At 37.1% G+C, this 12,763-nt stretch overlaps 1 protein-coding gene and 1 pseudogene across 3 annotated transcripts in view; both read right to left on the minus strand.

Annotated features, from left to right (window-relative positions):
* The window catches only part of LOC107754829 (alpha-1,3-mannosyl-glycoprotein 2-beta-N-acetylglucosaminyltransferase-like), a 20,617-nt gene extending 10,479 nt beyond the window's left edge, over positions 1-10,138 (minus strand). The window contains exons 1-2 of one of the 3 annotated variants that reach the window (XM_016571430.1): positions 9,756-10,138; positions 1,755-2,668 (exon numbers count right to left, since the gene is read on the minus strand). In XM_016571430.1, the coding sequence (XP_016426916.1) occupies positions 1,755-2,668; positions 9,756-9,765 (924 nt within the window). In that variant the 5' untranslated portion in view covers positions 9,766-10,138. Of the gene's footprint in view, positions 1-1,754; positions 2,669-7,919; positions 8,003-9,334; positions 9,576-9,755 lie in introns of those variants that run through there. The other 2 variants (XM_016571432.1, XM_016571431.1) reach the window with 2 other exon arrangements.
* A 1,409-nt stretch (positions 10,139-11,547) lies between these two features.
* LOC107754792 (valine--tRNA ligase, mitochondrial-like) overlaps positions 11,548-12,763 on the minus strand; it is a 19,824-nt pseudogene continuing 18,608 nt past the window's right edge.

A 12,763-nucleotide genomic window follows, 5' to 3' on the forward strand; every position in this document is an offset into this window, starting at 1 on the left:
ACACACACACACACACACACACACACACATATATATACTGTATGTGTGTGTGTTTGTGTGTGTGTGATATCCAAGGTTGCATTTAGTTTGAAATTTTAATTATTTTATAAATGCAGTGAGCCCCGATAAATGCAATTTCTAATATTTCTAAAGTGTTTCTTTATAATGAACATCACTTTACCCGCTCTATAACGCAGTGAAAGAGCTCCTGTATTGAACAATCGATTCTTGAGCCATCGATATCAACCTGTTCAGCACCACCGCCATGGACAGTACCTGCTAACGTCGCACGTAAGAAGGTTTACCTTAAGCAACATCATAAGGTATAGTTCGGGGAACACGCCTAGAACAGGTATACCTTTAGTTAAGATATACCTTTAGAGTCTTCGTAGCGAGCTAAGAGACAACGTTATCGGGAAATGCAGCCCAGGTCAGTTTCCCCAGCATAAGTTGCCACAGTGACTAAGCTTGATCTAGGCCTATGTTAAATTTGCTTTATGGAACCAAATCATTTCACAATGAGTCAGACTAACTGAAATAAGCCTGGCTTATCTGGTTAACTTGTTTTATGAAACAGGCCTCGAGGCATTGAAAGTGATCATATTTTCTCCATTGCATCATATTGCATCGAATCGCACTGTGTTGAATCGAATCGAAATCGGATCGCATCGTAACAGGGGTGAATCGTATCGGTACCTGCTTCATATGTATCGTATCATTGGCTATGCATCGAGATGCGTATCGTATCGGCCTGAGTCATGAGATGCACATCCCTAGAATATACGATTACTTTTCACTCCACAATCATTCAAATAATTTTTTGTTTAAATTTTTTTTAATTAAATACAATTTAAAAAAATTTTCAAAACCATTTAAAACTGACATATACAAGGAGTTGACTTCTAAGAGCTTGTTTTCAATTAGATTTTGAAAAGATTTGTCTATGACGTGTTCATGGACACTGTTACTTGTCAATGACTCATACATTTGAAGGTAACTCTATTTCCTCTTGAGCACACCAGAGGTTTGTTTAAACAAAACATTTTTAATCACCTTTATAGCACTGCAATGACAGCCATCAAATCCATCACAGAACATAGTAATGAGTATGCAAAAAACATGTTTGCCTGAATAGCAAAGTTAAACAAGGACCGTGATCCCTTCCTTTAGAGAACTCACAACAAGAAGACTGAAGCTTTATCGCTGTCCTATTAATGGGTTTTTTGGTGCATATTAGACTTTGTAATCAGTTCACCTGTGAGAATTTCAAAGAAAAAGTTCAGAAATGTTCAAATGAAAATATTCCCTCTCAGCGAGAGACAAGCTCTTATCAAAATTCCTCTCTATGAATTATAAAAGAGGAAAAATGTGGCTTCCTTTGAGATATGGCACTCACAATTGCCGAGTACTCTTTTCCACTGCATGGTACGGCACGGTACGGTTCACTTTTGGGTTTTTTTCCACTGGGTACAGTACCTGGTACTTTTTTCAGTACCACCTCGGTTGAGGTTCCAAGTGAACCGTACAGTTACCAAAACGTGACGTGTATACTCTGCTGATCACTGATTGGCCGGAGAGAATCGTCACTACCTAGCCGTGCCGTGCCGTGCCGTACTGAGCAGTGCCGAGCCGAGTCGTACCATGCAGTGGAAAAGCGCCATATGTGGACCTGGTTAACCTATAATAAAGCTCAAATGCAGGACGAATGACGACAGTGAATACCATTCATAATGAAAACATGTTCATGATCTTACCTCCAGGTCATCCTCCACAATGACCACTGTGGAGTAAGCAAAGACGTTGAACACTTGGTTTAGGGCCCAACGGTAGTGCCTGGCGATCTTGTAGTAACCCTGGAACTTCCTGTGATCCAGTCGCACTGGAATGTCCGCGAGATCCGGTTGGCTAATGTGGGTTATCTGACTGCCATAGGAGCCAATCACCCTTGCCGTATCTGCATGACCACAGTCCTGGCTGACAATGATTGGGTAAAGCTCAGCAGAAGGGCGGTACTGTATGAGTTTATCCAAACTTCTCTTCACTGTTACTCTGTCACAGGCAATGACGAGAATTGGGATAATGATTTGAGGGCTTGGCTTAGTACGGCCTTCTTCATTTTCTGCAATTTTCTTGTCCTCTTTTTCCTGTTCCTGCTCTTTCATGACCAGCCGAGGTAGCGTAACCATTAGAACTTCATGTTTTTCTGTAATAATTTTTGTATCATCTACAATTTTATGACTAATAGGTACTGCAGGAATCTGCTGAGGTTTTTTAGGCTCCTCGACGTTATTTTCGTCTTTTGTGTCCTCGGATTCCCTCTTTCCCAGTTCTTTCCGCTGTTCCCATAGTTCCCTGTGACTCTGTATCTGTTTGAGAAGCTTCTTCTGAGTCTCCAGTTCTGATTCTACTTCTTCGGCCAGTCTGATCACTTCGCCGGCCAATCCCTTAGCTCCACCCACTTTTGCTTTTCCGCCTCCCCACTCCTCTCCAGCCCCTGGTTCAGCTCCGCCTCCCTCACCAAGTCGGCCAATGGGAGGCCTCCCCCATAAGAAGAGGAGGAGCAAGGCATTCCAGGCGACAAATAGAAATGCTCCACACAAAATAAGAGATCCTTTCTTGCGAACCATGGTCCAGTGACACCACACAAGGGACCGCAGTGAGGAAAATGCTAGAAATCGGGAGAAAAGGAAGATATAAATTTAAAGATAAAGATAAAATGACATAAATTATTAATCACAGACAAGAGTGAGGTAAAGAACAGAATATTATTTTTTTTCCATTTCAAAAATGTCCACCTCATGGTGCACATGCCTTTTTGCCAAGTAATATTTACTGATTTTAATAAAGTAATGGCTAAAATAACACTTCATACATTATTTATACAAAAAAGGTGTTGAAAATTTGTATATCAAAAGGGAAATAGCTCGTAAAATAAAACATTGAAAAAAAAAAATACTAGGGTATATTTACTTATTTGCATGTTTTCCATGATTAAAATCTCACTTCACTTCCCAATAATGTTCTTGTCATTATATTTTCCTTTTAATGATATCATTATTAAATGTGTAATATATGTTTATATTATTTATAAAATAAATATTTATGCATATTTCTGATTTATTGTTATGACTGAAACTACCAAATTTAACAAATTTAAAATGTTCAAATTAATAAATCAATATAAACGTTTAAAAGATTGTAAATGCAATGAAAAATACATTACATTTTTTTTTTTTTATGAATAAATTACCAAAAAAAAAAACATCAAACATGCTATACAATATCCCTTTTGTCAAAAGGTTCAAAAGACAGACTGCTTTGAAAATATGTACATTTTCTCAAAATGTATTTCTTTCAAATTATATTTATTAGTAATTCTAAAATTATAACAATTATGTATTTTATATATTAAAATTCATATTTTTTCACTATTATTTCATACGTTAGGCTTTACAGTGTCAGTGTTAACCCAGTCTAAGGTCCATTACCAATGGAGTACAGTACACAACAAGAGAAGTGACAACAATGTAAGTAACGTATAAGCAAGCATTTCTGTCGTTTGAACAGAAGTCGAGAGTTTGTCTTAAACTGCTGACTGCAGTTATGATGAATCACCCATTGCAGCCAGTTACCCACAAGTCACCCACAATCTCTTGCGACGGCTCCAACTACATTTATCACTGCATGTCTTGTCTTTACATTCACATCTCGTCATAGTAGTTTGGATGGGAAATATTGGACTATGTAAAGATGTTTATCGCAGTATGATTGCCCTTAAATCTTTTATTCACCAACGGCCTCGCCTATATTTCATCTGTACTACAGCTGCCTTCATCTCGAACACAAATTAGAGTATTTCATTCACCCCACTCCACAGGAGGGCTTTAGGAAGTACACACTTCCCAGCATGCTTTGAAAACTATGCAAACCCAGCTCTTAGCAGGCTGAGGGCACTCCAGAGTAATTAAAACTGACAGTTTGATCAGACCGCCATGCGCCATCATTGCAAAAGAGTACTCTGTAATTACCGTGACAGTCAATGGTGATTTTTTTATTTTTTTTATTTAACAGTCGGATGAGCTGAACCAAAAATCACAGTTAAGATATCAGTTCTGGATCCCAATTAGCTAATGCGTTTCATGACCCCACATGTCTTTGGATGGCAGGGGCAGGCTACTAACAAGAGCTAGCCTATTTTTTCTAAAGTGGGCCAGACCAACATAGTTTGTATACCAGACAGAAATTTCCTTCTAAAAGAATTCCCAAGAGTATAAATTCAGAAAGATTCGGTCTCATGATGTCAGTTACACTATAGTGCCAAGTGTGGTTTTATGTTACCATGTGGTGTGGCCAATGAACAGAAGTCTGTCACTGACAAAAGAAGAGTCTTAGCGCGCTGACAGTCCGGCAGAACTGAACATCCATCCTCCCTAAAACAGAAACGTGGCATTGCCCAGTGGTTCCTGTGTGGATTTACGAGGTCATAAATATTATTTGAGTAAGCACTTTTTCATTAGACACAAAACCCATGGCACTCATGAAGGATAGGGAGAATTATGCAGGCACTATTCGCGCAAGAAAAACAACATTATCCAGGTGGACTCCAGCATTTAGTGGCGTTAGTGCAAACGTTGTGTAACAGCAAACATCCCACGCTGCTGCTGACATTGAGAAAGACAGACAGACTGACAGTATTGATCCATGAGAGGAAATTCTAGTTGCCAAGGTCACATGGAGTCTAATAATTTAATTACTAACTGTAATTTCTACTAGTGGACAACTGTTATGGGTTTTTTACTGGACAGTACTCACACCAGCATGTAAAAAGCAGAATGACTGATTGTTGGGGTTGGTATAATTTTTATTTTTATTTGTCTCTTATGTGCACCAAGGCTGCATTTATTTGACTAAAAATACAGTAAAATCAGTAATATTGTGAAATATTATTAGAATTCAAAATAGCTGTTTTATATTTTAATATATTTTAAAATGTAATTTATTCTTGATATGCAAAGCTGAATTTTCAGCATCATTACTCCATGTTTCGGTGTCACATGATCCTTCAGAAATCATTCTAATATGTGACCCTGGACCACAAAACCAGTCATAAGGGACATTTTTAGCAATTGAGATGTATACATCTCCTGCAAGCTGAATAAATAAGCTTTCCATTGATGTATGGTTTGTTAGGATAGGACAATATTTGGCCGAGATACAACTATTTGAAAATCTGGAATCTGAGGGTGCAAAAAAAAAACATCTTCATGAAACATGATCTTTACTTAATATCCTAATGATTTTTGGCATAAAAGAAAAATCTATAATTTTGACCCATACAATGTATTGTTGGCTATTGCTACAAATATAACTTAAGATGCTACTTAAGACTGGTTTTGTGCTCCAGGGTCACATATGCTGATTTGCTGCTCAAATATTTCTTGTTATTATCAATGTTCAAAATGCTTGTGCTGCTTAGAATTTTCATGAAAACTGAGATTTTTTTCAGGATTCTTTGATGAATGTTTGATAGAACAGCATTTAGCTGAAATAGATAATAATCATATTTTGCAACAATGTCTTTACTGTCATTTTTGATCAAATTAATGCATCCTTGCTGAATAAAAGTATTACTTTAAAAAAAAAATGACCCAGCATTTCTGAACAGTAGTGAACATGCACATAGATATAATAAAATTTTAAGATAGCATATGAACAAAATGACAGATATTAGCATTTATTTTACACAACATAATTCTTAAATTATTACATTAAAGTCTATAGTTGTTACATTACAATTAAAATATTATTACATTACATTATATTATATTAAGTAATGTTAACAATGGAACTGACAAAAACGTCTTTTTTATTGAATTTTCATTTATCTGATATTAGTTTAAACACCCTGGTTTCTCTAAATCTAAGCATAGTTAAACTAAACCTGTTAGTGATTGATAGGATGGATCATCGTGTAAAAGACGGGATTTCATTCATAACTTCATTTTGAGCAGTATGCAGATTTCAGAATTATGTTAGTCCAATGTGGCCAGATATCATCCAATTAATCGACAACTACATTCATGACTAGGGTTGGGTATCGTTAGAAATTTTCCGGTTTCGATTCCGGTTCCAGTTTTGCCTAACGATTCCCGTTCCATTTAAATGAACTATTATTATTTTTATTTACTATTTTACCTTCATTGAATTTAGTGTTGCTGGAAGGTAGTAAGTAATGTTGAGTAATGCTAGTCCATCAATCACATGTGCTTCAAAGTTGATGTTTTTTACACTATCAATAACATTTTGCTTTTCAAGCAGGAATAAGCTGGTTGGCCAAATAGTCCCTAATAGTGTCTAACCCTTGAGGGCTAAGACACTTGTTCATTTCCCTAAATTAATGAAATATGAACTGTTACTTATAACCATGTATACACACACTCCATAAAGCCCCTATTTTACAAATAATAATGCAGTCAGGAGATGGTGTGATGCAATGAGTGGTTTCCACATTTTTAAACATTTAAAATGCATGAAAATATTTAAAATGAATGAAAACAACGTGCACAGTTATCACAGTTATGAGTGCGCATACGGTCGTGGAAAACGATGTGTTCGGCAGTTAAAGACGCGGCGCGTCTGTGGAGTGCGTGTCATGGGAAACAATGTGCTCAGTAATTAAAGAGGCAGGGCGGCGTTTCTGTTATTTGGTTTGTGACATCCTTACGGGAAACACCGGCACAAGGCTGCTCACAGCGCTTGGTCACGTGTCGCACCAGAACCGTTTTCGGAACCGAAACTTAGAAATTGCTCACGGTTCCGGTTCTTTTAAAAAAAACAGAACTGGTTCTGAATAAGAACCGGTTCTCGGTTCCCAACCCTATTCATGACATCATGGGGTAGGACTTATTTTTTTTATATAAGCTACTGCTAAATATGACAGCTATAACAGTGGTAGCATGTGCTTTTACTTTCTACTCTGAGCTAAACTAAAGAAACAAGGTTAAAAAAAACTTGACCATTTGTATCTGAAAGCACTGAAGCAAAATCTTTCCACAGGAAATCTACCACTAAAAACAACCTGCTTTCCTTTCTCACACTAGTCAGAACTACTGTTTAGCTAGTGGAGGGAAAAAAAAACTAACTTTGCAATAACAAAGTCCATTCATTGTTTGTGACAGACACAGAGCCGCACACAAAAGTCAATACGGGGTCATAAGACTACTCGTCATTCTGTACAGACCATACTGTCAACACTGATTCAACCTTAAACACATTTCCAATTCATACACAATCAGCGCTAAAGGGTTAAACGACACTATGAAACAGCCAGAGAGTGTGAGACGATGAGACATCAAAAGACCACTTAATAAAGTGCTTTGCACAGGAAAGGTGTCTGCTGTGCCATTAATAACCTCAGTAATCTTCTGCCTGAAACCAACTAATCTCCACTTAACCCTGTTAGACATCTAAGCATTCACTCACAAATCTACAATCAGCAAGACAGACAATTTAGGCCTTGATGGGTTTGAAACTCGTCTCATTGTGCTTTTTCCTGAGGAATAAACAAGACACAAAAACACAACCAGTTCCCCGCAGTTGTGCCTGCACACATGCTCTAAGCATACGGTTTCATCAAAAACACCTGGAATCGAATGTGTCCACTAGACAAGACTTATTAAACAAGCAAAACGCAAGATTGTGCATGCAAAGATTGTAAAACATAAAAAAAGAGCATTCTGAATGGACAATAGAGTAAAACATTATAAACACAAAAAAGCAAGAGACGCCCAGAGATCATGAAGTTCCAAGACCACAGTCCAAGAAGAATACATCAACCACAAAGTGAAACAAGACGCCCAAAAGTTGCTTGTTTGGTAGTGGATCGTGAGGAGCAGTTCAGAGGTATTGTTAAGCATTACCTGGACACAGAGAAGACTATGTTTCCACGTCTCCTCACCAAATATTCACAAGGAGCTGATCAGCAAGAAACAGATGAGCCAAAGGGGAGGGGAGGAGAAAGGGAAGGGGAGGGAAGTACTGTATACCCATGCAAAGAGCCAACACTGCCAGTTAACACTCCAAAGTACTGTTAACACCCTCCTTTGCTCGCATTAACACATGTGACACCCTGAAAGGTTCAGTCACTTCCTTATAAAGATGGAAGTTCAGTTGTTCTACAGTTCTCAACATTAAATACAGGAACACTTGTTTAGAAATGTTAGGCTGAAATGAAGAATTACAATGACATTTCCCTACAAAAATGCACTATGGGAACCATAATTATTGTTATAGCTTTGCTACAGTTATGGTTACTGAAATAAAAACAATGGGAACGACCGAAAACGACAGATTTCAGAAACTTCTTAAACTGATGCAGGAGATCCCATATTCATTTATTATGATTATAAAGTAATATACAGTGTAAAAATGATTGTTCGACATTGTAAATAAAACAAAGATTATTGGAGTGCGTTTTACAAGAAAATACTATTTCAGTCTTTTTACTTCAAAACTTCATGTTTAATTAATTCAATGTGTAATTATCAAATTTAGCAATTTCTGAAGGGATTTTTTCCTACATCATTTTTTACCCCAGTGTAGTGTTATTTTAGTATTATTTTGAATTAGCTTTTATTTTTACATTTTCAGTTTTCATTTTAATTTTAAGTTTTAGTAATTCTGCTATGTGCAGTTTTATTACCTTCTTTAAATATTTCTAACTAGCTTATTCTATTTTTGTATTCTGTTTTATTTTACATTTTTAAAGGGGTTTAGTTTTATATAATTTAGTTTGAATCATTTTAGTACTTCAAACGAAATCTTTCAATTAGTTAGCAAGTCAACATTTCTCATTTTCGTTCAGGCTACTTTTTTAGGTTTTCTAATAATACTTTATTCCAGCATTATTTCAATTAACTAAAATGTATTTTTAATAGTTCTACATTTTATAAAGCAATAAAAACACTGGTTCTGGTCCTTGAATATGTTTTTTGTCAGTGAAATTTGAAGACATTTCACTGACAAAAATATATATATATATTATACTCACTACTGTAACTTTTTTTTAAAAAAACATTTTACACTACATTCGCACGCTACATCATACATTATATTAGTTTATAAATAATTATGTATAACCTGGATAACTAAAGAAGCACTTAAGAAACGCAAAGACTTACACGACGGGTCCTCGTGTTATACTCACTACTGTAACTTTAAAAAAAAAAACATTTTACACTACATTCGCACGCTACATCATACATTATATTAGTTTATAAATAATTATGTATAACCTGGATAACTAAAGAAGCACTTAAGAAACGCAAAGACTTACACGACGGGTCCTCGTGTGCTTGTCTGAGGTAAAGTAAGTTAGTGATTTAGTTATAGGGTAAGATGACGTGGCATCATGGTTTAACTAGTACATGCTTGACCAGTCCCACAGCTTTAGTCTGTCATCACAACACCAGCAGAAGGTCCAGAACACACGGAACTGACCAAACATGATGTTAAAGCTTCGCGTTCCGTTCACCTGGACGGACTTTCTCTTATAACCCACGGAAAGAGATCATCCACTGCACTAAACCTGCCTGGAGCCACACTCCTGCCAGGGTCACACTGAGAAGGATGCATTCACATTTGCGCTCTGGTTTGTAATACAAACACTTTCGCGTTCACACTCATAACTGCTATTAATGTAATAGTGGCTAACACTTCCACACACCGCAAACCACGACCGCTATCCCCCCTCTCACCTTTCATCATCTCTGGACAGGATGGGGTTAAACAGCGAGATGGCCGTGACCGAAGAGATGCAGACCGTCAGAATGAAAGCTTCACTTTTCACTCTTCATCTTCATCCTCATCGGTCGCCTTCATCCGGCGCTGCTGTCAATACTCGGTTCTCTCCATTCCTGCAGCTGTCGCCCATTTCCCTCTCTCCCCGTGTGTGTATCTGTGTTTCACATCCGGTACGGTCTGCAGCGATATCGGCTGGCGAGGTGAGGACGCGCGGTTCCGGACGCTTGTTTTAACGGCTGTATTAACAGTTATACACTGACGGAGGGCTTCATTTGGCGCCGCTACCGCACTGTGTGTGTGTGTACAGGCAAAGCGATTCCTCATTTCCGGATTGACTCATTAAGTAGGACCCGCCCCCTTCGCGCTGCCCTCCCCTTCGCCATTTCCCTAGCAACAAGATGCCTTAGCAACCGTCGCGAGGTGGTGATGGCCATCTGAATGCTTGATATATCTGCAATAAATCCATAAACAGTGAATCACACTGAAAAAAAAAAGCTAGGGTCATAATAATTACAAATAAAGAAATATATGTATATTTTATCCCATTTTGGGGACTTTTTTTGCATTGTAACATTTTATTATTATGACAATTGAGCACGTTCTTCTTTCGTCGTTTCTCAAAATACTGAAATGACAAAAAAAATAAAACAGTTCAATATTTTTATTAGTTTGTCATTAAAGTACATGCCAAGGTTTAAATTGGAATATAAACATTTAAACAAATGAATAAATAAAATCAGAATAAATTAACCCTTGTATTTTGAAATCTCAGTCAGGGATCAGATTGACCCTATAATAAGCAAACCTTAACAACTTATTTGATCTTTTTAACATTAAATAAATAAACAAACAAAAGTATAGTGTGGAAAATAACTTCTATGTGCTTTTCTGAAGCTCAAGAATGGTGCTGGTAACGCCAAGACCGTGGGTTCAAGTTTCTAGCGAAAAATGTAGCCTAGCTACGCCTTCACTGAAGTTTCATTCATCGGACAAAAGCCAAATCTGCCAAATGCCAGCTACCCTCTAAAGGCATTTGTGTATTCAGAATTTGAACACAAGTTTTATTTTTCACGCTAAGTACACACTGCAAAGTTTCAGGAGTACAACTGTATGAAAAAAATCGCAGGACTGAAAATGAAATTGTGATGTACGTTATTTAGGAGTTGTCAGGGTTCATAAGATCATTTAGAAAGTGTAAGTAAATGATTAATAAACTATTGACATTGTGATAAGCATGGCAACATTTTTGGTATTGTGACATCCCTACTTCAAATGAGAACCACCAGTCATGTTGCTGGTCAGGTTTGTTCCCACCTGTACATTTCCCACTTTTGGTTAAGAACACTTCCTCACGGTTACTCCAGACATTTCCTTAAGGCTTTAAATTATCAATGTGACTCTCTTGGGCCTTGTTCATATTTAAACACCATCAGCACAACAAGAAACCAGTTTACTGTTCAGAAGACCCTTTCCCTGTTGAAAAAAACAGCATATGCTGGTTAGGTATGTTTTGACGCTGGGATGCTGGTTTAAGCTGGTCCAAGCTGGTCCTTTGCTGTTTTAAACTGGTCCTTTGCTGGTTTAAGCTGGTCCTTTGCCAGCACATGACCAGCATAAACCAGCAAAGGACCAGCTTAAACCAGCATCCCAGCGTCAAAACATACCTAACCAGCATATGCTGTTTTTTTCAACAGGGTTATCATTAGTATTATCATTACTCCAATGATAAAGAAACAAACATGGCAGATTAGAGGGAATCATGAAATTGAGGACAACACAGAGTATGACCTACATGAGAATGCAGCTGATGGGGAAGATATGAATGAAGAAGAAGAGCTCCCTGCTGAGACTAAACATGACACAATCAACAATGAGGACATCTACAGTTTACACATGGAAGTGTGCTGTTTTGGCACGTGCTTGTCTTTGATAAAGACGTCAATGTATTTCATAAATGCTTGAGATAGTGTAATTGCTCTAAAAAGTAGCAACATTAGGACTGTAATAAACAATTATGTAACCAAACTGCACAAATCAGTATCAAAATAATGTGAACACCTGGGAAAGGCGGTATTTCTTTACTAAGGTGTTTTACCACCATTTTCCTTTAATGGTTTCCAGTTAAATGTCATCTGTCAGTTGCTTCAGAGATGTTAAAGTAAGGAATCTGCTTCTCACTCTTCTCTCCAAAAGTGGTTATTGGTTGAATTTAATATTTGGATCCGTGTGTCAATTAGACTTCTTTCCTTGTGTCTCTTCCAAAGCCGCAAGTTGGGCCCCGATGTTCTTCAGCTCCTGCTCCGTAGCGGCAATCTGGTTATTTCAGAACACAATAAATGTACTCAAGCTCCTTCAGCTGCTGAAATATATCACTCTATTGACAAGAATGAAGCTTTCTGATGGGATATACAGAATGAAGAATATATGCAGTGCATTCATAAACATTTCCATCCACGCAAGTGCATGTGGATAATCTGCAGTTCAACTTTAATAACACAAAATAAATAATGAGGTTTTCTATTGAAAATGGACTTACAACAGCGTATGAAAACATTGTGCAATGAGGCATGCAAGCATGCTTAATGCATTTTGAGTAACATGGAAATATGGGAGACTCGCTAGTATGTAAATCTGGTTTTCAAATTTCTTTCTCATGGATCGGAGGGTGAATCTCACAAAGAAATGTCCAGCTTATATTTCACATAACAATCAAAAAACAAAAGAAGCCTATTTTTGGGCGCAATGCATTGTGAACTTACTGTTATCATGTTATCTCTGTTATACTGTATCATCATCATTAAACACACATTTCTTCAAAATTGTCATTAGTGCAATGCAATATATATTCTCATTAGTGGGGGAATTCATCATATATATATATATATATATATATATATTATTATTATTTATTTTTTTTTTTTTTGGCATCACAATTTGGGGGAGGAAATAGAGTAACAATGCA

The sequence above is a fragment of the Sinocyclocheilus rhinocerous genome, unplaced genomic scaffold, assembly GCF_001515625.1.
Source record: "Sinocyclocheilus rhinocerous isolate Xijiao unplaced genomic scaffold, SAMN03320098_v1.1 scaffold21, whole genome shotgun sequence".
In the NCBI taxonomy this organism is placed as follows: domain Eukaryota; kingdom Metazoa; phylum Chordata; class Actinopteri; order Cypriniformes; family Cyprinidae; genus Sinocyclocheilus; species Sinocyclocheilus rhinocerous.